We start from the raw sequence: 23,243 nt of genomic DNA, 5'->3' as shown, positions 1-23,243 counted from the left end.
GAAGGGTATTACATGACGTTTGAGGCGTCGATGATGAGACTAGCGATTGATGCCTGTGCAGTGCGTGCATCTCTGATTTGGACTGACACCATGTAAGTAAATAATGTCTTCAGTCGTTGTCCCTCCTTGCTATTCTACATGACGGCTGTGGTCCCTAAAGAATTTGATGGTTTCCCACATCCTCAGTCGTTCTCCAAATAGCCTTAATACAGTAAGAATCTAGCGGAGTATGGGTTGCGAGTTCCTCTTATGACGTCATCACCCAGTTAACGTAAAAAACACGCTACCTTTGAAGAAACCCCAATAAATGTTATTTTAACGCATTTTAAGACAGAAATAACTACATATATACCTATAGAGCACTTTAATTTACACATTAATTGGTTGTGGTGGTTAACCTGCAACTTACACTTTAACACTAAAGGACTGGCAAAATATTTTCTCAAATTGCAACACTGTTGGGGATTTTGTCTGGGGACAAATAACAATAATCAAATGGTAATCCCTCATTCCGGCTCTTGATGATGTTGGTCACCTCATCTAGTTTCTTTTGGAAAGTCTTTATGGCTTCCTTCACTGGTTGCTCTGTAAAGCACGTTTCTGGATACATGCCCAAGTACAGCTGGGGGGAAAGTAAGTTCTTCAGAAAGCAGAACAACATCTTTCTTTCCTTTTACAATGTAAACTGGCCCTTCTCTAAGCTCCGCCCCCTTGGTTACTGTCAATCACTCAGACAAGCTTATAAAACAAACAAAGAATTGGGGATTTTCATTAACAGCACGATTTTCATAGAAATGTAGAAACCTGAATGAAATTATTCTTGGAATGAAGTCTGACATTCCAAAGCATTTTTATTTGCCTTGTTTCTTTAAAGAACTTGTAAACTAATGCGGTAACATGATTAAGAACTGCAGATCAGCAGAGATAAGAATTAGTGCAAATGCTTTTTACATTCAGCTGAACAGAGAAAAGCCGATTACAGCACTGTAAAAAAATATATGATCAATAAGTCATATTTTTCCATTACTCAAAATAATTTAACCAATTTCAGCTTAAAGGGATAGTTCACTTTGAAATAAAATTTTGGTATGTTTTAGCTTACCTCAAGGGCATCCAAGATGTAGGTGTCTTTGTTGTCGAATGCGCATGCGTCGCGTCTGAACGCGTTGTTGTCTTTGGAGCTCTATCGATTTGATTTATAATTCTTGATTTTACTCTTTAAACTTACTTACAACAAACATTTTCTACTTTTCCTCACTGAGAAGCACTACTGCTCAAACCTCATAGTTACAACGCGGACTGTTGAGCAGACGTGTCTCAAGCCTGTTAGTGATTCAACGCTGGATACTCCTATAGGTTACTCCCGGGGATCACGGCTGAACGCGTCTTCTCAACACTCACTTACAAACATTTTTCACCTATCGTGCGTCTACTCTACACCCGTACCACTTAAAAGACGGATTATATCTAAGACGCTTGTCAGAAATTAGTATTAATTGATAGCATCACTGGTAGTGTCGTTGCTAACTTACTGTCCATCTGTTAAAATGGCGAATATATCAGATGTATGTAGTCTACCTTTTGGTGCAGGTGAGGACACATTTGAGCTGCACGCGGTACAGTCTGAGCTGGAAGCTGTTGAGAAACAGATCCACGACCTTTTAGTGAGACAGGCCGAGCTGAGAGACCGGCGTTTAGCTCTTGAAACATCACGCGCTGATGCTCACAAATCAGAGATTAATGTTACTAACCCGCTGACTCCGACCTCGTCTACTCCGTGCGTTACTCGGCATCGGTCCCGAGCGCCAAGGTCGCGATCAGCCATGGTCTCGTTCACTCCGGCTCCAACACGCCACCACGAAGCCTGGATATTTCCGCAGCGGAAGACGCGAGTCAGGTCTAGACCAAGACCCTCTCCGACCCTCCCGGTTTTCGAGTTATCCACACAAAACCGCTTCTCCCCTCTTCGCGAAACAGAACGCGATGCTGTGATCATCGGTGATTCCATTGTTCGGCACGTCCATGCTACATCAGGTAAAAATAAGGTGCACAGTCACTGCTTTCCTGGTGCTCGTGTTTCTGAAATCGCTGCTCGCGTTCCCGAGATTCTGAACGATAACGAGCGCGTCGGAACTTTGGTATTGCACGTGGGAGTGAACGACATCAGGCTGCGCCAGACGGAAGTTCTGAAGAAAGACTTCAGGAATCTGATCGATACGGTACGCAGCACATCGCCTGATATAACGATCATTGTGTCAGGACCGCTTCCCACGTACCGTCTAGGACATGACAAGTTTAGTAGATTATTCGCGCTAAATGAATGGTTAACGTCATGGTGCAATGAGCAGAAACTGCTCTTTGTAAATAATTGGAATCTGTTTTGGGAGCGTCCTAGGCTATACCGTGCTGATGGCTTACACCCAAACAGATTCAGATCGGATCTTCTGTCAGATAACATCTCCAAAACGTTAAATACCTTTTGACTAGTAACCAAAAGTCCAAATCATAGTCTCTGCTGCACCAAATTAACTGATATAAATACTAGTGTAGAACATTGCATAGAAACTGTGTCTATTCCTCGTTTAGTGCGATCAAATAATAAATCTACTGCAGGATCTAGGAAAAATCTAATTGTTATTAAAACAGAAAATGTTGCTATTAGTAAACAAAAACAATTTTTAAAGCTAGGTCTTTTAAACATTAGATCACTCACACCTAAGGCAGTTATTGTAAATGAAATAGTCACAGATAATAGCATAGATGTACTTTGCCTTACTGAAACCTGGCTTAAACCAAATGATTATTTCGGTCTAAATGAGTCTACTCCATCAGGATACTCCTATAAGCACGAGCCCCGTCTGATTGGTCGTGGCGGCGGTATTGCAACTATCTATAGAGATATTCTCAATGTTACTCAGAAAACGGGTTATAAGTTTATTTCATTTGAAGTACTTGTACTAAATGTTACGCTCTTAGATGATAGAAAAACATCCCTATTATCTTTAGCCTTGGCTACCGTATACAGACCACCAGGGCCTTACGCTGATTTCCTAAAAGAATTTGCAAATTTTCTCTCAGATCTATTGGTCAATGTCGATAAAATATTAATTGTTGGAGATTTTAACATACACGTAGATAATCAAAATGATACGTTAGGGGCTGCGTTTATAGACTTATTAAACTCCTTTGGGGTTAAGCAAAACGTTACCGGACCGACTCATCGTTTTAATCATACACTCGATTTAATTATATCACATGGAACCGATCCAACCGATATAGATATCATTCCGCAAAGTGATGATGTAACTGACCATTACATGGTAACTTGCATATTACGTACCCCGGTAATATATCATGCTGCGCCGCGTTATCGATTAGGCAGAACAATCCTTCCATCCACCATAGATAATTTTTCAAATTGCTTATCGGATCTGTCTCAGCTGCTGCCTGAACCTAAACAAACAGATGAACTAGACGAACTAACCAGCACTATGAGCACCGTTCTCTCTGGAAAATGGGATATTGTTGCACCTATGAGACTAAAAAAGGTCAGAGAGAAAATTAAAGCACCATGGTACAACAATACTACTCGTGTTCTAAAGAGAGAAACCCGTAATTTAGAGCGTAAATGGAAACAAACTAATTTAGAGGTTTTTAGAATCGCTTGGAAAGACAGTACGTCACGCTATAAAAAGGCCCTAAAAGCGGCCAGGGCTGAGCATCTCCGCAAACTAATAGAAAATAACCAAAACAATCCTAGGTTCTTATTTAACACCGTGGCTAGACTAACAAATAAACAAGCGTCACCTGAACAAAATATTCCGTTACAGTTTAGTAGTAATGATTTCATGAATTTTTTCACTGAGAAAATAGAAAACATCAGATCCACAATTGTAAACGTTCAATCTTCAATCGCGCCTTATAATTCAGCCTCGATTATCACCCCGCAAGAACAATTACAGTGCTTTACAACTATAGAACAAAAAGAGTTAAATAAATGTATCATTTCCTCTAAAACAACAACATGTTTATTAGATCCCATACCAACTAAACTATTGAAAGAAGTGTTACCTATAGTGGAAGAGCCTCTCCTCAATATTATTAACTCGTCTTTAACTTTAGGTCATGTTCCAAGAACATTTAAATTGGCAGTTATAAAACCACTAATTAAGAAACCACAATTAGACCCAAATAACCTAGCAAATTATAGACCCATTTCAAATCTTCCTTTTATGTCCAAAATATTAGAAAAAGTTGTGTCTGCCCAACTGGGCTCTTTCTTGCAAGAAAATGACACCTATGAAAAGTTTCAGTCTGGGTTCAGGCCGCATCATAGCACTGAAACTGCGCTCGTTAAAATCACAAATGATTTACTCTTAGCTTCTGACCAAGGCTGTATCTCAATACTAGTTTTACTTGATCTTAGTGCTGCGTTCGATACTATAGATCACACAATACTCTTAGATCGGCTACAAAACTATACCGGTGTTCAAGGACAAGCATTAAGCTGGTTCAGATCATACCTATCTGACCGCTACCATTTTGTCTATTTAAACGGAGAAAAATCGATCATAACTCCAGTAAACTATGGAGTGCCGCAAGGATCTGTGTTAGGCCCTCTATTATTCTCAATATATATGCTGCCACTTGGAAATATTATAAGGAAACATGGAATTAGTTTCCATTGTTATGCTGATGACACTCAACTATATATTTCATCACGGCCGGATGAAAACGCTAAATTATCCAAATTGACAGAGTGTGTTAAAGATATAAAAGATTTGATGACGCACAATTTTCTTTTATTAAATCCAGATAAGACAGAGGTACTACTTATCGGTTCAAAAAACCACCCACAAAACCTCTCACAATACAACTTTAACATAGTAGGGTGTCCTGTTACTTTATCCTCTACAGTAAAAGACCTGGGTGTTATATTAGATTGTAACTTGTCTTTTGAAAATCATATTTCATATGTTACAAAAACAGCCTTTTTTCACCTTAGAAATATTGCTAAATTACGTAACATGCTATCTGTTTCTGATGCAGAAAAGCTAGTTCATGCATTCATGACCTCGAGACTAGATTACTGTAATGCTTTATTAGCTGGTTGTCCTGCATCCTCAATAAACAAGCTACAGTTAGTCCAAAATGCCGCCGCTAGAGTTCTTACTAGATCAAGAAAGTTTGACCATATAACACCAATTTTATCATCACTACATTGGTTACCTATAAAGTTCCGTATTAATTACAAGGTATTGCTACTGACTTATAAAGCCCTAAACGGCTTAGCTCCAGTTTATTTAACGGATCTTCTATCGCCCTATAATCCATCGCGCTCTTTAAGATCACTAAATTCGAGGCTTCTGGTCATACCTAGGATATCCAGATCCACCAAAGGAGGGAGAGCATTTTCACATTTAGCACCAAAACTCTGGAATAGCCTTCCTGATACTGTTCGTTGCTCAGATTCGCTCTCCCAGTTTAAAACTAGATTAAAGACGCATCTCTTCAGCCAGGCATTCATATAATATTTTAATCTTACAGTTAAATCCGGTCTCTACTTCATAAACGCCAGAGGAGAACTGGCCCCCGACTGAGCCTGGGTTCTCCCAAGGTTTTTTTTTCTCCATTAGGTCACCTAATGGAGTTTTTCGGTTCCTTGCCACTGTTGCCTTTGGCTTGCTCAGTTGGGGATACTTAATTTGATTAATCGATTCAACAGTGCTATTGATCTGCATTACCAAACGTGGATGTTTTACACCAGAAACATACACTGATGTACTATTTTATTTAATACTGTGAAGCTGCTTTGATACAATCTGTATTGTGAAAAGCGCTATATAAATAAAGTTGACTTGACTTGACTTGACTTTTTTCCGCAGTAGTTTCAATTTTTATATTTTTAGGTCAAACCGTTCTTGTCTGTCAGTCATTTCATGCAGGTCTATGGTCACGGTCTCAAAGAGCATGCACAAAGTCCAAATTAAAACAATTCCCGGTCGTCCGAATTAAACAATTCCCCATCGTAAGTACACATTGATGGCCTAAGACACGAAACGAGCGGTTTGTGTGAGAAAACGAACAGTATTTATGTCGTTGTAACCTCTTGAACACAGCCGCGTCCAAATGATCTGAGGGTGCGGGCGGGTATAGATATATACACTAGACGTCGCCTTGGCTACTGCAGTTCATTGGAACGAAACCGTAGCCAAGCGACATCTAGTGTATATATCTATACCCGCTCGCGGGTATATGTATGGATGTTGCTTGGCTACGGTTTCGTTCCAATGAACTGCAGTAGCCAAGGCAACATCTAGTGTCGACAAGAACGGTTTGACCTAAAAATATAAAAATTGAAACTACTGTGGAAAAAAAGACATCTTGGATGCCCTTGAGGTAAGCTAAAACATACCAAAATTTAAGTTCAAAGTGAACTATCCCTTTAATTGTATAAGTTGTACAAGATTCAACTAAAACTAAGTCAAGATTTAAAATAATGAGTTGATATGACTTGTACAGACAATTTTATTTTTGACTTTACTAAGTATTTAAGTTGAAGGTGGAAATTTGTGTCAGAGAGCTGATAACATAAGTGTGAGTGAACAGAACTTTACCACTACATAATCACAATACTGGGAACTGTTTTCTTACTATCCCGTCTGTAACCTTAATCAAAACATAAATTAATTATGTCACTATTATATGTTCTCCAGAAAAAACGATAAATGATTGCTTTTTCATCATATAGTTTAAAACTGTACAAACACAAAGGGACTCCATTGAGTAACATTAGAGAAGGGCAAAAGTTTGCCTGTTAGGATTGTAAGAAATGTATAGAGAATACATTGCATAAAATATAATTTGTAACATATTCTATTAGTTTACTCAAGGAAAGTAACGTAATTTTAATATTTTGGATTACTTATTCAACACTGTTTTGAATCTTAAAAGTGTGACCGTGGCAGCAATATATAGTGTACTAGTAGAAGTTTCATTCTCAGTTTTTGTGCTAAGCTCCTAATATAGTATTTTAAATACGAACACCATTAAATAAAGTTACATTTTATGTTGCTCCCCAAACATGATGATGTTTTTAATGTGGAACTTAGCAAAGGGTCAGTTAAATGAATTGCTCTACCTGACTGAAAATATTGTGTTGACAGTGTCGCAGAACACATACACTATAGCAAACAAACAATCTACAACAATAAGAATAATTCAAATGTATTTGAGCCTACATAAATTATTTTTTTTTAAACTAATACCTTGATGCTCTGTACCCTCATCTAGTAACATGTTATTTCTTTTTCACATTGATTTAGACTAGACTGCTGCCATGTTCTCTACAATTTCAAGTGGAAAGTATATTCGAAAAAGACATCAAACCTCGTTCTCCTGGAACCGACTGAGGGCCCAAAATGTTCCTAGAACCTTGAAGAAACGTAAATGGTCAGGCAGACTCTCCATGATATACTTCATATCCACTTGGCCCTTCTGTTCGGGAGGTGGCTTGCGCATGGTGGAAGGACCGTTGGGGATCCAGCTATACCAGTCAAACTGGAACATAAAAGTTTATTCACAGATATTAGCTTATAGATATTATCCAGAATTTTGCCAAGCAATGTTTGATGCTCTTGTTGTGTGTAATGTAGTGTGTAATCTCACCTGTCCAAAGTTGACAGCAGCATGTTGTGCTGAAGCGTTGAATATCACAATGGTCAGGTACTTGACTAACTCCTCTCGAGTTTTCAGAGACTGTGGAAACTCTGAAAACAGTGTCAGTATGCATTTAACTTGTGCACACATTTAAGGGTGACTTGAAACACACAAAGATGCATTAAGAATATACAAGAATATCATGCATGCTTGTAATCATGTAATTTGGCCCTGTTTACACAGGTATTAAGATGTGTTTTGGTAGATTGGATCACAAGTAGGTGAGGGAGCCACATTCCCGTTTACACCTGGTATTTTACTCTCTTTTGTTCACTTTCAACCACTTCTACCCGCAATAATTTGTAGGAATTGCGCAGTGGCGGGTGACCTGTTTGTGTTGAAAACGAATGCCTTTGCATTGCGTACATCAACCATCAGGGTGGTCTACACTTTCTTTTGCATGTCGACATTCGTCCGCCATCTCCTCCTCTGGAATCAGAAGCATCTGAAGTCGCTTAGCGCCATTCACATCCCGGACGAGCTCAATTGTGTAGCCCTTGAGCTCTTAGGACAGCCCACGCTCTCGGGAGAATGAAGACTTTACCCCCAGGTGGTCCAGCTGATTTAGAGTCGCTTCAGAGTTGGACAAGTAGACCTATTTGCCTCTGCGGACAATTCCCACTGCCAGTTGTTTTACCGCCTGACTGAGAGGACCCTCTGAATGGATACTGTGGCACACAACTGGCCTCATGGCCTACGTAATTTCCCCCAGTGAGCCAACTTGCACTGACACTGAGCAAGGTCAGGGAGGACGAGAGCAGGTCTTGTTGGTTGCACCATACTGGCCCAACCAGACCTGGATCCCAGAACTCATGCTCCTCTCGACAGCCTCTCCCTGGCGGATTCCTCTGAAGAAAAACCCACTATCTTAGAGACGGGGCACTTAATGGCACCACGTCCAGACCTCTGGAACCTCCACGTGTTGTCTCTGGATGGGACGCAGAGAATATAATTGATCTATTCTCACTGGCGATCTACCTATCTATGTTTACTCTGTGCCCCTGTGCTAGATCAGGGTTAGGTCAGCCCCAGTGCTAGATCAGGGTTAGGTCAGCCCCAGTGCTAGATCAGGGCTAGGTCAGCCCCAGTGCTAGATCAGGGCTAGGTCAGCCCCAGTGCTAGATCAGGGCTAGGTCAGCCCCAGTGCTAGATCAGGGCTAGGTCAGCCCCAGTGCTAGATCAGGGCTAGGTCAGCCCCAGTGCTAGATCAGGGTTAGGTCAGCCCCAGTGCTAGATCAGGGCTAGGTCAGCCCCAGTGCTAGATCAGGGTTAGGTCAGCCCCAGTGCTAGATCAGGGTTAGGTCAGCCCCTGTGCTAGATCAGGGCTAGGTCAGCCCCTGTGCTAGATCAGGGTTAGGTCAGCCCCAGTGCTAGATCAGGGTTAGGTCAGCCCCTGGTATCGACCTATACCTCTTAATTCCAGGTGTAAACAGGGCATTAGTGTTAGGGTTAAAATTTAATCAAACCTGTACTCACTGTTAGAATTATTCATGCCATGGGAAACATCCTTAACAAAGTCTTGAATCTCCCCATCTCTTTGAACGGTCTCATCGCTGACATAGTAGATCTTGACCACAGCAGAAACAAAACTACAGGAAGATCAACAAGATGACAAATTAATAAAAATAACTCTTTTGAACTAGTAGTACAGGATCTGAACTGTTGCTACATCTACCTGTGTATTGCCTCCCAGATCATCTTGCCATCATCTCTATAATAGTAATTGGGCACATCTTCCATTCCTCGAGCTTCTATGGTCTCAGGGAAGCACAGGGACTTGTAGGTTAAAGTCTCCATGGCCCTTTTAATCACTTCAGCTATCCCATCTGCATTGACGCTACTAATCTTTGGATACCAAGAATTCAGTTAATCTTTTGCCTCAATATGTTCAGCACTTATTTAGCATAGTCAAGTCACCATCTAGGGCTGGGGTGGGGAACGTCGGTCCTGGAGAGCCACTGTCCTGCAGAGTTTAGCTCCAAACCTGATAAAAACTCATCTGATTGTAGCCTTAATGATCCTAAAGACATTGATTAGCTGGTTCAGGTGTGTTTGATTAGGGTTGGAACTAAATTCTGCAAGACAGTGGCTCTCCAGGACCGATGTTCCCCACCCCTGATCTAGGGAATTATGGGTGAAGTTTTATTCTGGTCGGGTTATTTTGCATTTGGGAAATTTAGGAACTACTTAGGTCTGTCGGTTTAAGCAAACACCAGTTAACTAAATACAACGTAGCCTATGAAATAGAAGTAAGAGCATTCAGCAAAAAGACAGAATATCACAAGACAAAAAGTCAGGTAATGGCTCAGGCCTGTCATGATGAAGATTTGTTAAAGGTCCCATGACATGCTACTTTTTGTAGGCTTTAATATAGGCCTTAGTGGTCCCTAGTACTGTATCTGAAATCTCTTTTCAAAAATTCAGCCTCGGTGCAGAATTATAGCCACTATAAGCCAGTCCCAGAATGAGCTTCCTTCAGACAGGCCGTTTCGGTGTCTGTAGCTTTAAATACTAATGAGGAGGAGAAAGGCGGCGCAAGGTGGAGGGTGGGTGTGGCCTTGACCATCTTGCGCAACGGTACCGTGGCGTGCATGTTTACGTTGGATATAGCAATGGCACGAAGACAAGCAGTCTTTCAAGCATTTCAGTTTGACCCATAATCTGATCCGGATGGAGAAGCAACAACTCAGCAGCTCCAGCAGGACGTTTCCGAATGGTTAGTTTAAAATATTATGTCTGGATATGATACTTTATTCGGATGGTTTACAGTTATTATCATGTAGCTAACGCTAACCTACTGTTGCCTTTTCATGAGAGATCTGTAACATCTGTAATTTATCTTATTACAATTACATCATCAAGCTCTGCGATCTTGAAATGCGGATATCGCGCGCGCCGTATAACCAACAGGAAAACGGTTATCCAAATAAGAAGTGTACAACACTCGCGTTTCAGTGTGTGTATTCACACACATAAACTGCATAGCTGCATAGCTAATGTGACAGCCACATTCTACGTGTAACAGTCTAGGCAACCATAAACAGTAAAGCAACACACTTATATCATTAGTTGACTTACTTGTCCGAGGTGTGTAGCTGAGCCAAAGAGAGTGATCCAGACTTTAGTTTCAGACGTTCAGCAAGCCCAGCTCTGTATTAACCCTTCGGTGTTCATTTGTAACGTTACATCCAATTATTGAGCAATTATTATGCTTCGCTCGCTCAAAAGCCATGATATCTCTCGTGGACAAACTAAAATCGCGCGCGCGCGTTCCTACTTCCTAGCTCATTTTCTCATGGGCGGAAAATATTCTCTGGGCGGGCAAAGCAGAGAAAGGGGAGGTAACATTCCTCCTTATAACGTCACAAGGAGGAGATTCAAGATCAGCGCGTATGAGCCTCCATTTTCTCAAAGGCAGAGAAAGATAGCAAAAGCTCGATTTACACCGATTGAAATTTCTAGAAACTTGGGGACCATATACAGGCTAGGGGAACTCATATTAATGTTAAAAAACCTCAGAAAGTGAAAATTTCATGTCATTGGACCTTTAACATTGTGTGTGTCTTTAGACCTATATCATGGACAGAATTTATGGCTTGGCAGACAAATACAAAATAATCTAATTTGAATAGAAATTGCTTTGGATCCTAGCAAGATGCTGTTTATGTGTGTATATATTAAATAAGGTGTAAAGCTACCTGGTGGAAAACCCCGCCGTCACTGATGAGTTTTTCACGGGCCTCTGCATTGATTGCAATTGTGAAACGAACATGAGGTTTCAGTAACTGTAAAAAGCAAAAGATGCATTTAAACATGTGCATTAAATAATAAAAAATTATTTAAAAAGCATAACCTGAAAGAGGAAATGTGCTTTCAGTGTCCTGCCTCGGAGGTTTTTGTTTAACATCGTTACCATCGTTAAAAAAAATAAAAGGCAAGGATATCAGAACCAGCAACTCTTCATCAATAAACTGACAAATGTGAAACCACAATCTTCAGTTTAGCCCTGAATCTAAATATCATGACTGGATATTGAAAGACAGGTACCTTGTATACAGGATGGACTGCAGGGAGCTGTCTGTACATGGCCATTTCAAAAACCTCTGATATCAGATGTGTCTTGAGAAGGTGCGTGACCAACTGGTGTACAAGTAAGTCGGCAGATTTCACCCACATCTTGGCAAGCATCCAATCATGTTCATTATCACTTGGGAGAAAGATTGGGCTCTTTTCCCCTGGGTTTTGACTGAGCTGATTTAGGAATAATAAAGCCAAGCAGGACATTTTTACTTTGTGAGTAGATTCACAGCAAAAGCACTTTTATTTTTAATTTATGTTTTCATTTGATACTGATTCTATATATGTCACGATATGGTTGTGGAAAAGGAGAGCGAGGACTCAATTGCAGAGGTTGTTTAATAAAGATAGAAAATAAATCCAGGAACAAATGAAAACAAAGCAGGCAAACAAGATAAACAGGTCTTTAGCAGGAACACGAGGAAACATAGATATAACAAACCAGCACTAAGCTACAAACACAGGGAGACTAAATAGGGGAGCAAACAAAGGAGGTTAGGGAGTAAGGCAGATGGGGCAAATAAATCAATAATCAGATAACAAGATGGGAGGAACTAGACAATAGACAGGAGAACACATGGCACAAGGAAACACATGACAAGCCATGTGCTCACAACAAACAGGACTAGAACACAAGAACATGACAAACCGGGAAAGTCAGAGCTCTGTCACCAAACTAAGAATTAAACCAGACAGACATGACAGAACCCTGACAATATGCGACAGATACCTGAATGGCAATTGGCACAATCTGGTCCAATCTGTTCTTGTACAGCAGGCAGACGGGTGCAGTCAGATAAAGCTGATCGCTGGATGTTGGCACTCCCTTCAGTATTTCATAATCCACTATGTAGATGTTTCCTGCCTGTAAACGTGTTTACAGGTGCAAAGTTTAGAACTAATTGTTCGTGGGTTCAAATAACATTGATTTGAGTCATTTATGTAAATTAAATTATGTGAAGTGTTATTAATTATGTGAATTATGTGAAATTATATGATACAAGTCTTGGATTTGATTATTGACCAACTGTTCAAGTGATTTATGTCTTAATGTTTCTGACCTTTAATTCCTCTTGTAGTGTGACACCTTTTTTCAGAAAGCCCTTCACCATCTCATGTGTGACTGGAAACTTGTCTGGAATATCCATGCACTTCCTGATCATGACAGGATTGCAGCCATTCAAAAACTGATAGCCGAACATGTAATCCTCTCTCCAGTCTCGCATCACTTTCTCTGTCCAGATTTCAAAGGGGAAAATAGTCAACTGTCAAAGGCTTTACAGGCATGAAAAAAACAAACAAACATTCTTGACAAAGGAAGAAATTGTCCATACCTACAGTGTTAATATTAAACTCTTTCAATATCTTTTCAAAAATTTCCAAGTCTCTCCAGGATGGAATGAATTCTTTAAGTCTTTTAACAATTGAATACACCTTCCTGAAACAGAGTTTATACTGTATAATTGTAGACATGAACACTATTTGCATGAATTTAATTCTGGAAAACTGAGGAAAAATTCACTATCAAATCAACAAGGACTGTGGCCACGACACACTCCCCCAAAACTTACGCTTTCCCGGTATTCAAATCAAAGTCTTTATTTTTTTCTTCTGGAGGAAGTGTTTTGCCATCTATGCACTTAGGGAAGCCTTGGCGCCACTCAGTCCACCTTCAAGAAGAAAAATGACAACATTAACTTGAACAGTTACACTGTCATGTACACTGTTATGTTAAGTTAGTTTTACTTTCATAGACTTTTATTGTCAGTCTCCGGTTTCCTTTGTTTCTATGGACACTGATTATATCATCACACCTGTTATTCTTTTAGTTTGTTCATGTTTTCAGTTCTTCATTGTCCGATATTGTTTGTGCACAGCACACTGTTTGTTTTTGTTACATTATAAATGTATTATAATGTATACATTATAATGTATACATTTATACATGTATTTGTATTTAATAAACCTTGTTTTTTTTTTGTTTTTTTGTTTTTTTAAATTGGCATTTCTTTATCATTTTTGTCTGAACTAAAATGAAAGACAGCAAGAATTATATTTAGAGGTGAAATGTTTTCATTTTTTTCTTACAGCCCAATTTAATGTGTATTAACCAATGGTCTGTGTTTGGGGCTTGGGAACTAATGAGCCGTTTAGCAGGGGGTAGAGTATCCGAACAATGGCAAATTCCTTTTGGCATTAACTGAATCATGGGCCAAAATGCAAAGGCTTGACAAAAGTCACAGAGAACACAATAAAACTATACTCATTTACATTTAAGGTGTAAGATTTTGAGGGAAATGTTGGTATTTGCTGGAGTTCCTTCCTCCAAACTTGCCAGGAAGGGCCTTCTTAACAGGCAAGCTCAAGTCATTTCTGCACAACTCTTATTGTTGAGCTCCAATTAATTTACTGGTAATCGGTATCTTAACATTTATTAGAAGAATCATTGTACATTATCGACTGGATGTCCTGCACAGCCTGCTGCTTTTCAATCCATGTTTGCGTAGTTGCATAGTGTTAACCCTCTGATGCTCTTCGCTTATTTTTTGTTAAAAAGAAATAACAAATCAAATCATGAAATAAGAATTAAATCATGGGCATGATTCTGAAAGAGTAAACGGTCCTGGAAAAAAAAAATAGTCACACTTGCACCTCTCATGGTCAAAAATGAGCAAATTGGAAATGAATGGGAAATGAAATTCATCTAGTGGAAATGTTTGGTACTGTGCCCAAAGTAAGGAAGCTATAAATCAGATATCAACCTCAAACTTTTTTAGATGTCTTTGACTTTCTCACAGTCTTAGAGTAAAACATGTTTTTGAAAATATATATTTTATATACAATTATTTTTGTGCAATTTTTTACATAACTTTCAAAACTTTTTTTTTTTCATTTCAGCAATCATCTGCCAAGTATCTTCTTTAAAAGAACAAACTGTGTCCAAAGTTTTCAAGAACTTTCACAATTTAAGTTGAAAATGAGGGGTGAGGTTGCAGCATCTAGCTACTGGAGTGCCTCAGGGCTCAGTGCTAGGACCACTTCTATTCTCCATCTACAAGTCATTACTAGGATCTGCCATTCAGAAGCATGGTTTATCCTATCACTGCTACACTTATGACACTCAACTCTACCTCTCATTCCAGCCAGATGTTCTGACGGTTGCTGCTCGCATCTCAGCCTGCCTGACAGACATTTGTTTCTGGAAGAAGGACCACAACTTTCAACTCAACCTTTGAGTTTTTTCTTCATAACTTGACCCATTAATACTAACACGCCACGCGAGGAGCACCAGAGGATTAAGCGCTTATTAGACTTTATGGCCTATTTTGATTCCATTTTGCATTTTATGTTTTGTTGTATTGTGCAGTACTGGGCCACTGTAAATAACCCAAATAATTACTTAAGTAAAAGTAAAAATGTATCCAATGAAAAATGTACTCAAGTAGCAAGTTACTAGAATATGAAAAAAAATTATGCAGTGGAGATTATTGTAATAAACTCTTTTAATGTAGTGTGGATGAATACAATGTCCAGCCCTGGGTTTTGCTTTGAGTATTTTAGAATGTTAATAACAAAAATGAAACACAATCACACACTTTTTCATTCGTTGCTACGGGCCTGTGTATATAACAATATAATGTATATGTGCAATATATTTACAATATTAGTGTGTCAATCACATTGAACTGTACCGGGAGTAGTAAAGAAAAAAACTGCAACAAATGAATATTGTTCAAGAATGTAATTGTTTCTTCAAACCTAAATCTGTCCCGTCTAGATTTCAGTTCCTCTTGTCTTTTCTCTTTAAGAAATCCAGGGTCATCCTGAGGCAATCCAGCTAAATGAACACACAAAGAAATACATAGCACACATTTTACACATAGAAAGGAGAGCATTTAAGACATAATTCAAATCAAAACTGAACAATTTAATTTAAAAAATAATAATAATAATAATAACAATAGTAATAATAATAATAACTAATGTGAGTGGGTGATTGCAATGGCAAAACTCGCCACTCGGTTGCTAGGGTGTTGTACATGATTGTATACGAGCCAACAACCATGTCTGTACGATGTTGTGGAGCTGAAATATGGCTTCTATATGTTGCGATATGGGTGTTTACATAGTTACCATTGTGATATTTACAGACTGTTTCCCAACCGAAACAAACGAGCCAACCCCCATCTCTATACGATATTCTGATGCAGAGATATAGGTATTGCTAAACGGTTACTAGGGTACTCTGTTTGGTTGCTAGGGAGTGGCTTAGGACCTGCCAATGATGAAACTGCAAAGACTGCTTGTCAGTATGAATGATATAAACCAACTCCCATGCCTCTGTGACATTCAGAATGGAAGATATCCTTCTTTGGATTTTGGTTGCTAAGATGCTCGACAATGGTTGCTAGGGCGGGACTAGGACGTGTTGAGGTGATTCATGATTGGCTGTTTGCTGCCCCGAGTCAAACGAGACCACCCTCATGTTTCTATGACACTTCTATGTAAAGATATCCCTTTGATCTCTTTCAGTGGAAGTCTATAGAACTTGTTGCTATGGGTGCTCTAAATGGTTGCTAGGGCGTGGCTTGATAGCTTCACAATGATCCTGAGAGACTGATTGGTTGTCTGAGTAAAATGAGCCTGCTCCCTTGTCTCTATGACACTGTGATCCAGAGCTACGTTCAATACAAAATCCCTATGCAATTTACCATAGTAGGAGAAATGCATGCATTTCATGGGCCGTCCTACACCATAGTAAGTCAATGGGGAAACTTTGGGCCGCTCCTGTCCCCCAAGGGTGCAACTTTTACCCCATTGTGAGGTATGTTCTTACAGAGCCTGTCAGCCTCTTCAAATGTGACAAATCACACGTTTCTGCGAAATCCTCGCTCTGACTCGTAAAAGTTTGTTGCAATGTTAAGTCTATGGGATTTTTTGGCCGCTTTTTAGCCAGTGGGGCGAACATCGTACCCCCGATCGCTTAAAAAAGTCATAGTACACCATTCCCGAATAATCCGCACGATATGACGCCTCATTCGTGGGTCTGTGACAAACGGTGCGGGACGAGTTACATGCCAAACTTTTGTGTGGAATAATAATTAAAAAAAAAAGAATTATAAGTATGCAAGAGAACACTAGTGTTGCTTTGCCTATGGCAAGCAGCAGTAATAAGTATGATCAATAACAATACTGTTGCTTTGCCTTTGGCAAGCATCATTAATAAATAATAACAAGTATGATGGATAATAATAATGCCTTAATTTAAAACTGGATAATGAACAAAAGCGATAATCCACGTACCAGTGCCTTCTCGAATAAACACTGGCTTTTCGTCTGCTATCCAGCACTGACAGGGGAACTCGAAGCATGTTTCAGAGGGAGTTTTCACTGTGATATGCCCACAAAACCACTGAACATTGACCAAGTGTTTCTCCTTTTCAAGTTTCACCAGGACAACGTCTCCAAAGTCCTCCTTCACACGGATGTTGAGGGAGATCTCCTTTAATGACAACTTTTATTAGACACATAATATGGGAAAACAAACAAACAAGAAACATCTCTCCATAGGCTTTGGTGAAGGGGGATTCATCCTAATTTAATTCCCTGATTATGTGCACTATCAGGATGCCCAGGTTTGATCATTTTATCTCACCAGATGCAGTGTTTTTATTTCTCTACATTTGTGTATCCTAATTTTATCAGAAAATGGTTAATAAGAAAACAAAATGAAATACAGGGGAAGACAGGCCAAAGCACGATGGGCACATGTATGTACACATGTGTAACTATTTCATTACATATTGTTAATGACACACTTCCTGCTGCCAGCTGGTGGCGCCGTGACCATGACTCAAAATAGCCACATCCATATGATCCAAACATACAACACACATTTGATCTAAATCAGATGATGCGTATAGAAGATATACGATTACAGGTTTCCGGTTTCCCATTTTTGTCATACATTTATTCCTTCAACATGGCAATACTGTTCCATACATCAAAAAACCTTTGGCAATTTAACATCTTCAATGTCTTGGAAAAATGGTGAGAATTTCAGGAATCGCCTTGGAGGAGTATTTTAAAGTTCAGTGCCTGCAATTATCTCAAATTCCACATTAATTAAAACAAAAAACAAGAAAAAGGCTGATTTCCTAGGTGGGGCTAATAAATGTAAATTTGAAAGTTGCCCGGCCTGATGAGAACAATATTTGTACAGAGTTACGTGACTTTTTTAGTCAAAAGTTGGCACTATATACCCCCCCCCCCCATCCGTGCCTAAAAACCAACAACTCTGATGCGTGTGCCAAATTTCATGAGTTTCAAAGTTCATACTAAGAACCTCAAAAACACATGAATATACAAAGAAAAGGGCATCACCATGGTGACACATTTTAAGATAAGAAAAATCTTTTCACAATTTTACATCAGCAATGTCTTGACATTATTCTGACCAAGTTTGAAGCGATTTTGGAAGGTTTAAGTGGACTATTTTAAGTCTTTTGTAAGTGACACACTTCCTGCTGCCAGTTGGTAGTGCCCTAATAATAATCCTAAGGAAAACAATAGGGCCCAAGCACTTGAATACAGCTGCAAGCATAGATTAATGGCACAAGCACAGCAGAGGCAAAATGAGAAGTATGGCAGGAAGCATCAGACCAATTGCAAATATGAGTAAAGACATTCGGAGACAATTTTAGGCCAAATAGTTGAAAAATCATAAACACAATTTGTAATGTGACGTAATTGCTTATCACTTTTGACCAGTGGGTGGCGCTGTGACCACATTGATTTGGTGACTATGACGCACATTAAGTTTGGTGTCAATATGCCAAAGTGTTGTAGAGATACAGCATCAGATTCAGTTCAGATTCAGAACAATTCATTCTTCGATGTTTTAGATGATAACGGCATGTCCCAAGGAATCTATCAAGACCAGTCTCACAATTGGCAAAAGCTATTAGCCCTTTTTGAAATGTTATAAACAATTTTTTAAATATATCTCGTGAGCACTAGGTCACACTCTTCCGGATCTGTGCAGGTACCCTCAAGTCACGATGGCTATGACACAAACTAATTTTGGTCTGAACATGCTAAAACATAGATAGAACCTCACATCCATTTTGCTCATCAAATTAGCTCATGCTTTATTCCAGAACCAGAACAGTTAGAACAGAAATCAACTTAAATTCTAAGTTTTTTGTTTTTATTGTTAGCATGGTCTGAAAATGATCTGATTCAGTTTTGGTGAAAATCACTTTGGTGAAGATGATAGATTATATTATATATTATATAATTATATATAATAAAATAGCCATGTTTGCAGTTGTGTCACCCTGACATTTGAGAATATACAGATTGCTGGACAAAAGTTTTTCAATGATCTCATCAGCTTTAAAACTACTGATATTAAAGGGATAGTTCACTTACCTCAAGGGCATCCAAGATGTAGGTGTCTTTTTTTCCGCAGTAGTTTCAATTTAGATATTTTTAGGTCAAACCGTTCTTGTCTGACAGTCATATCATGCAGGTCTATGGTCACGACTCACGGTCTCAAAGAGCATGCACAAAGTCCAAATTAAAACAATTCCCTGTCGTCCAAATTAAACAATTCCCCATCGTAAGTACACATTGATGGCCTAAGACACGAAACGAGCGGTTTGTGTGAGAAAACGAAAAGTATTCAGGGTTTTTCCTGGCTCAAAATGAGGCGGAGGTGGTAAAATCCTAATAATGTAGTTTAATAATACGGTAATTAAATGTTATTTTTCATAGATCATCATATAGCCTAATGTGTTTTCGGCATATTTTTGTGGGCGGAGGTTGGTACCTCTAGGGGGGTCCGGGGGCATGCCCCCCCGTAAGAAATTTTTGTAAATTTTAAAGATAAATTCATTAATCTGGTGCACTTTGAGTCACCCAAATCCACTGTTAAAAATAAAAAATCCACCCGCAAACCACCCATATTCTTTGATTTAGATATCTGCATCTGATCATCACATTACAATTATTCAAATTCTCAGTGTTAAGCATGATAATATGGTAACATATCACACTGAAGTTGGCTAATTAAAAATTAACATTTATTCAAAATAAAAGTTCTTCTTTTGGCAAAATTACATTTCCTTAATAGCCTAAACAGAGGCTTTTCTCCCTTCAGACTTAAATTGTCAATGTTTCATTACATCGCTGTTTGAAAACAGAATAATTTTTTGTACCATTTATAAGGTTTTATTTTATTAAATGTTTGCTCCATCTTTCATTTCAAATTCTTAAATTTGATCAATATATTCAATTAAAATAATAAGACATTAGGCTGTTTCCAATCAAATTAAATAATTTACATTGAAAAATTATAACTGTATTAAATTAGATTATTTTAAATATTTTTGAAAATACAAATAAGGAATGTTAAAAATGTTTGAAACTAAACCGCCAGTAGGAGGCGGCAGGCGACCGTCTTAAAGAGCGAGTCATTGAGTCATTCATTCAAACGATTCGTTCAAAAGGCTGATTCATTCCGAATGAGGCAGTTTATGAATAGGTAATTGAATCTTTGATTCAATCGATTCGTTCAAAACGCTGAATCATTCAGTAATGAAACACGGCTGAGTGTTGCTGTCAGATTCGCGGTGGTTCTGCTATGATCTTTGTTTGGAACTATTTTCGCTGCTGAAACAGAACAAAAACAGTCATTGTCTCAAATGTAAGTGACTTAATTTTAACTATTTGTTTATTGAACTTTTATGATTATGAAATCAGTCTGGGTTTCAATCTTGATGGCATTCAGGAAAACGGCTCTCTGGTCGTGTGTAGCCAAGGCTATTGTTTCTTAACTATAATATGTTATAAATAACAGCACGAGCCTCAACAGCGCAACTTTGTTACCGTCAGTACAGTAGGCCTATATTATTATCAACTATAGGCTATCAATCGCCACTTACATTAAATTAAATAAACAGAATCATCCTCACGTTTTCGGTGATTCGGAATATTTTTATATTAAATGTTTTTTTTTTTAATCAGGGCATTTGTCCGGATGGGCTACAATTCTGTCTCACTTTTCCCTTCAAAAAAGAAAGAAAGAAAAAAACACACGTGTCCCGGACAAAGTATATGGTCCCAGACAAGCGTTATTGTCGAGTCCTCCTGATGTGTTTTCCTTGATTGGTTTTCCATGAAGAGAATTACGTTGTTGAAAACGAAAGTAAAGTGACGCACGTTCATTGCGTTTTACCGTGATGAGAGTTCCGTGTCTTTATTAAACTCAACACAAAATTATTTATCTGTCATCCACCCTCGATTAATTGGAAATTGAATGTTTTATTACTTATTCACGCACTGCGCGCAGCAGCAGCACTATACGGTTTGAGAATGGACACAAGCGGTAACCGCAACAAAACCATCACGGTGGAAAAAGTGTATCTGACATGACTGTCTGTCCGAGTTTTGTCGAGAGCCGGAGGCGGCACGAAATTTGACGGAGGCGGCCGCCTCATAATTCTCTATGCAGGAAAAACCCTGGTATTTATATCGTTGTTACCTCTTGAACACAGCCGCGTCCAAATGATCTGAGGGTGCGGGCGGGTATAGATATATACACTAGACGTCGCCTTGGCTACTGCTGTTCATTGGAACGAAACCGTAGCCAAGCGACATCTAGTGTATATATCTATACCCGCCCGCGAGTATAGATTTATCTTATTCTCTCTATATATGCTACCTCTTGGTTCTATTTTTCGGAAACACAATATGTCTTTTCACTGCTACGCGGATGACGTACAGATTTATTTTTCGGTAAAACAGTCAAATAGTAATACTTTTGGTAACCTATTAGCTTGTATTCAGGAGGTGAAAGACTGGTTGGCAGCAAATTTTTTAAAACTAAATGAAGAGAAAACTGAGGTGATAGTTTTCAGGCCCCAATTCCCATTTAGTGTCCGAGCGACTAAAAAGATACCCCCCCCCCTGGCTGTTGCAATCTCTGAAAAGGTTAAAAGCCTTGATTTTATCTTGGACTCTGAGCTAAAAATGGATAAATAAATAAATTCTGTGGTTAAATCTAGTTTTTTTCAGCAAAAACCAAATCATTTTTATCTCCAACAGATTTTGAGAGAGCTATTTCTGCGGTCGTCTTCTCTCGAATGGATTATTGTAATTCACTGTATGCTGGGATTGATAAAAAAGCTCTGGCACGCTTTCAAAACATACAAAATGCTGCAGCCAAAGGCTACACCTTTATTGAGATCCTAAGTTGGCTGCCAGTCGAGTATAGAGTGCATTACAAGATCATTGTTCTGGTTTTCGAAGCACTACATAATTTGGCACCACCATACCTTTCTGAGTTGTTGTCTGTATACACTCCGTCCAGGTCATTGAGATCGGAAAATTTAAATCTCCTTGTGACTGTAAGAACAAATTTTAAACGTAAAGGTGACAGAGCGTTTTCTCGAGTCAGTCCTATACTGTGGAATAACCTCCCGCACTCTGTCAGATCAGCAAAGTCGTTGGCTGTGTTTAAGTCGCTGTTAAAAACCCACTTATTAGATGTAGCATGGGGGTCAGTCTGAAGTGGCTTAGCCCTTTGTGTGAAAGTGATACAGTATGTAGCTGTCTCCTGTCTTATGTTTATATTCCATTGCTTGTTTATATGTAACTTTTAATTAAGTGTTTTATCCTACTGTTTGTGAAGCACCTTGGGCAACGTCTGTTATATTATGTGTGCTATATAAATAATAAAAAAAGAAAGAAAGAAAGATAACAAAACAAAAAATATGTATTATTTAAATTTACTAAAATTAATTACAACTAAATATGTTCAAATAATTTAAAAGGAAATATATATATATATATATATAATATCATAATAGAAATAAAGAAATTACTTAAAATAAAAAATAATCTTTTACGTTCTTACCCTTTTAAGATCAGCAAAATAGGATTTGTTGACCAGGATTCTGTCACTGCTCTGATGATTTGAGTCTATCAGCGTCAAGAAAATGCTGTTCGTTGTCTCAGCAATCACCTCTACACCAGTAGAAACTGTCACCTTGTAGGTCAACATTTTGCCTGAATGAAAGATGTACAGAGTCTGGATCCTCAGTTTATTCTTAAGCACATTTATATGAAGTTCACTTCCAGCGCTACTCTCCACCTCCTGTGACATTATAATGTGGGTTTGGTCTATCAATCAAAAATTTCATGTGCATACCTGCATATGTGCTCAAGTTTCTGAACTAGAAGAGACAGGAATAAATGTAGAGGTATTCCTGTGGTACCAGTGGCGGAACTAGAGTTTTATACATGGGGTGGCCAGGGGGTGGCCACTGCTACTTGCGGGGGTACACAGTACACACACACACACACACACACACACACACACACACACACACACACACACACACACACACACACACACACACACATACAGTGGAAAAGCTTAT

The 23,243-nt window shown here is 38.9% G+C and overlaps 1 protein-coding gene across 1 annotated transcript; it reads right to left on the bottom strand.

Annotated features, from left to right (window-relative positions):
• Window positions 1-308: 308 nt before the first annotated feature.
• LOC308686805 (polyunsaturated fatty acid 5-lipoxygenase-like) lies at window positions 309-22,874 on the bottom strand. Its single transcript, XM_081358804.1, has 14 exons — window positions 22,718-22,874; window positions 17,101-17,299; window positions 15,556-15,634; window positions 13,368-13,466; window positions 13,131-13,234; window positions 12,858-13,030; window positions 12,527-12,661; window positions 11,767-11,970; window positions 11,418-11,504; window positions 9,395-9,564; window positions 9,196-9,308; window positions 7,669-7,769; window positions 7,390-7,560; window positions 309-622 (listed from the first exon to the last, which is right to left on the bottom strand). The coding sequence occupies exons 1-14, from the start codon at window positions 22,862-22,864 to the stop codon at window positions 443-445; spliced, it is 1,962 nt and encodes a 653-aa protein (XP_081214930.1). The 5' UTR covers window positions 22,865-22,874; the 3' UTR covers window positions 309-442.
• Window positions 22,875-23,243: the final 369 nt, after the last annotated feature.

This window comes from Scardinius erythrophthalmus (genome assembly GCF_964197995.2).
Source record: "Scardinius erythrophthalmus genome assembly, chromosome: 2".
In the NCBI taxonomy this organism is placed as follows: domain Eukaryota; kingdom Metazoa; phylum Chordata; class Actinopteri; order Cypriniformes; family Leuciscidae; genus Scardinius; species Scardinius erythrophthalmus.
Note: the sequence above shows the minus strand (reverse complement) of the source record. Positions and strands in the feature narration are given on the sequence as shown.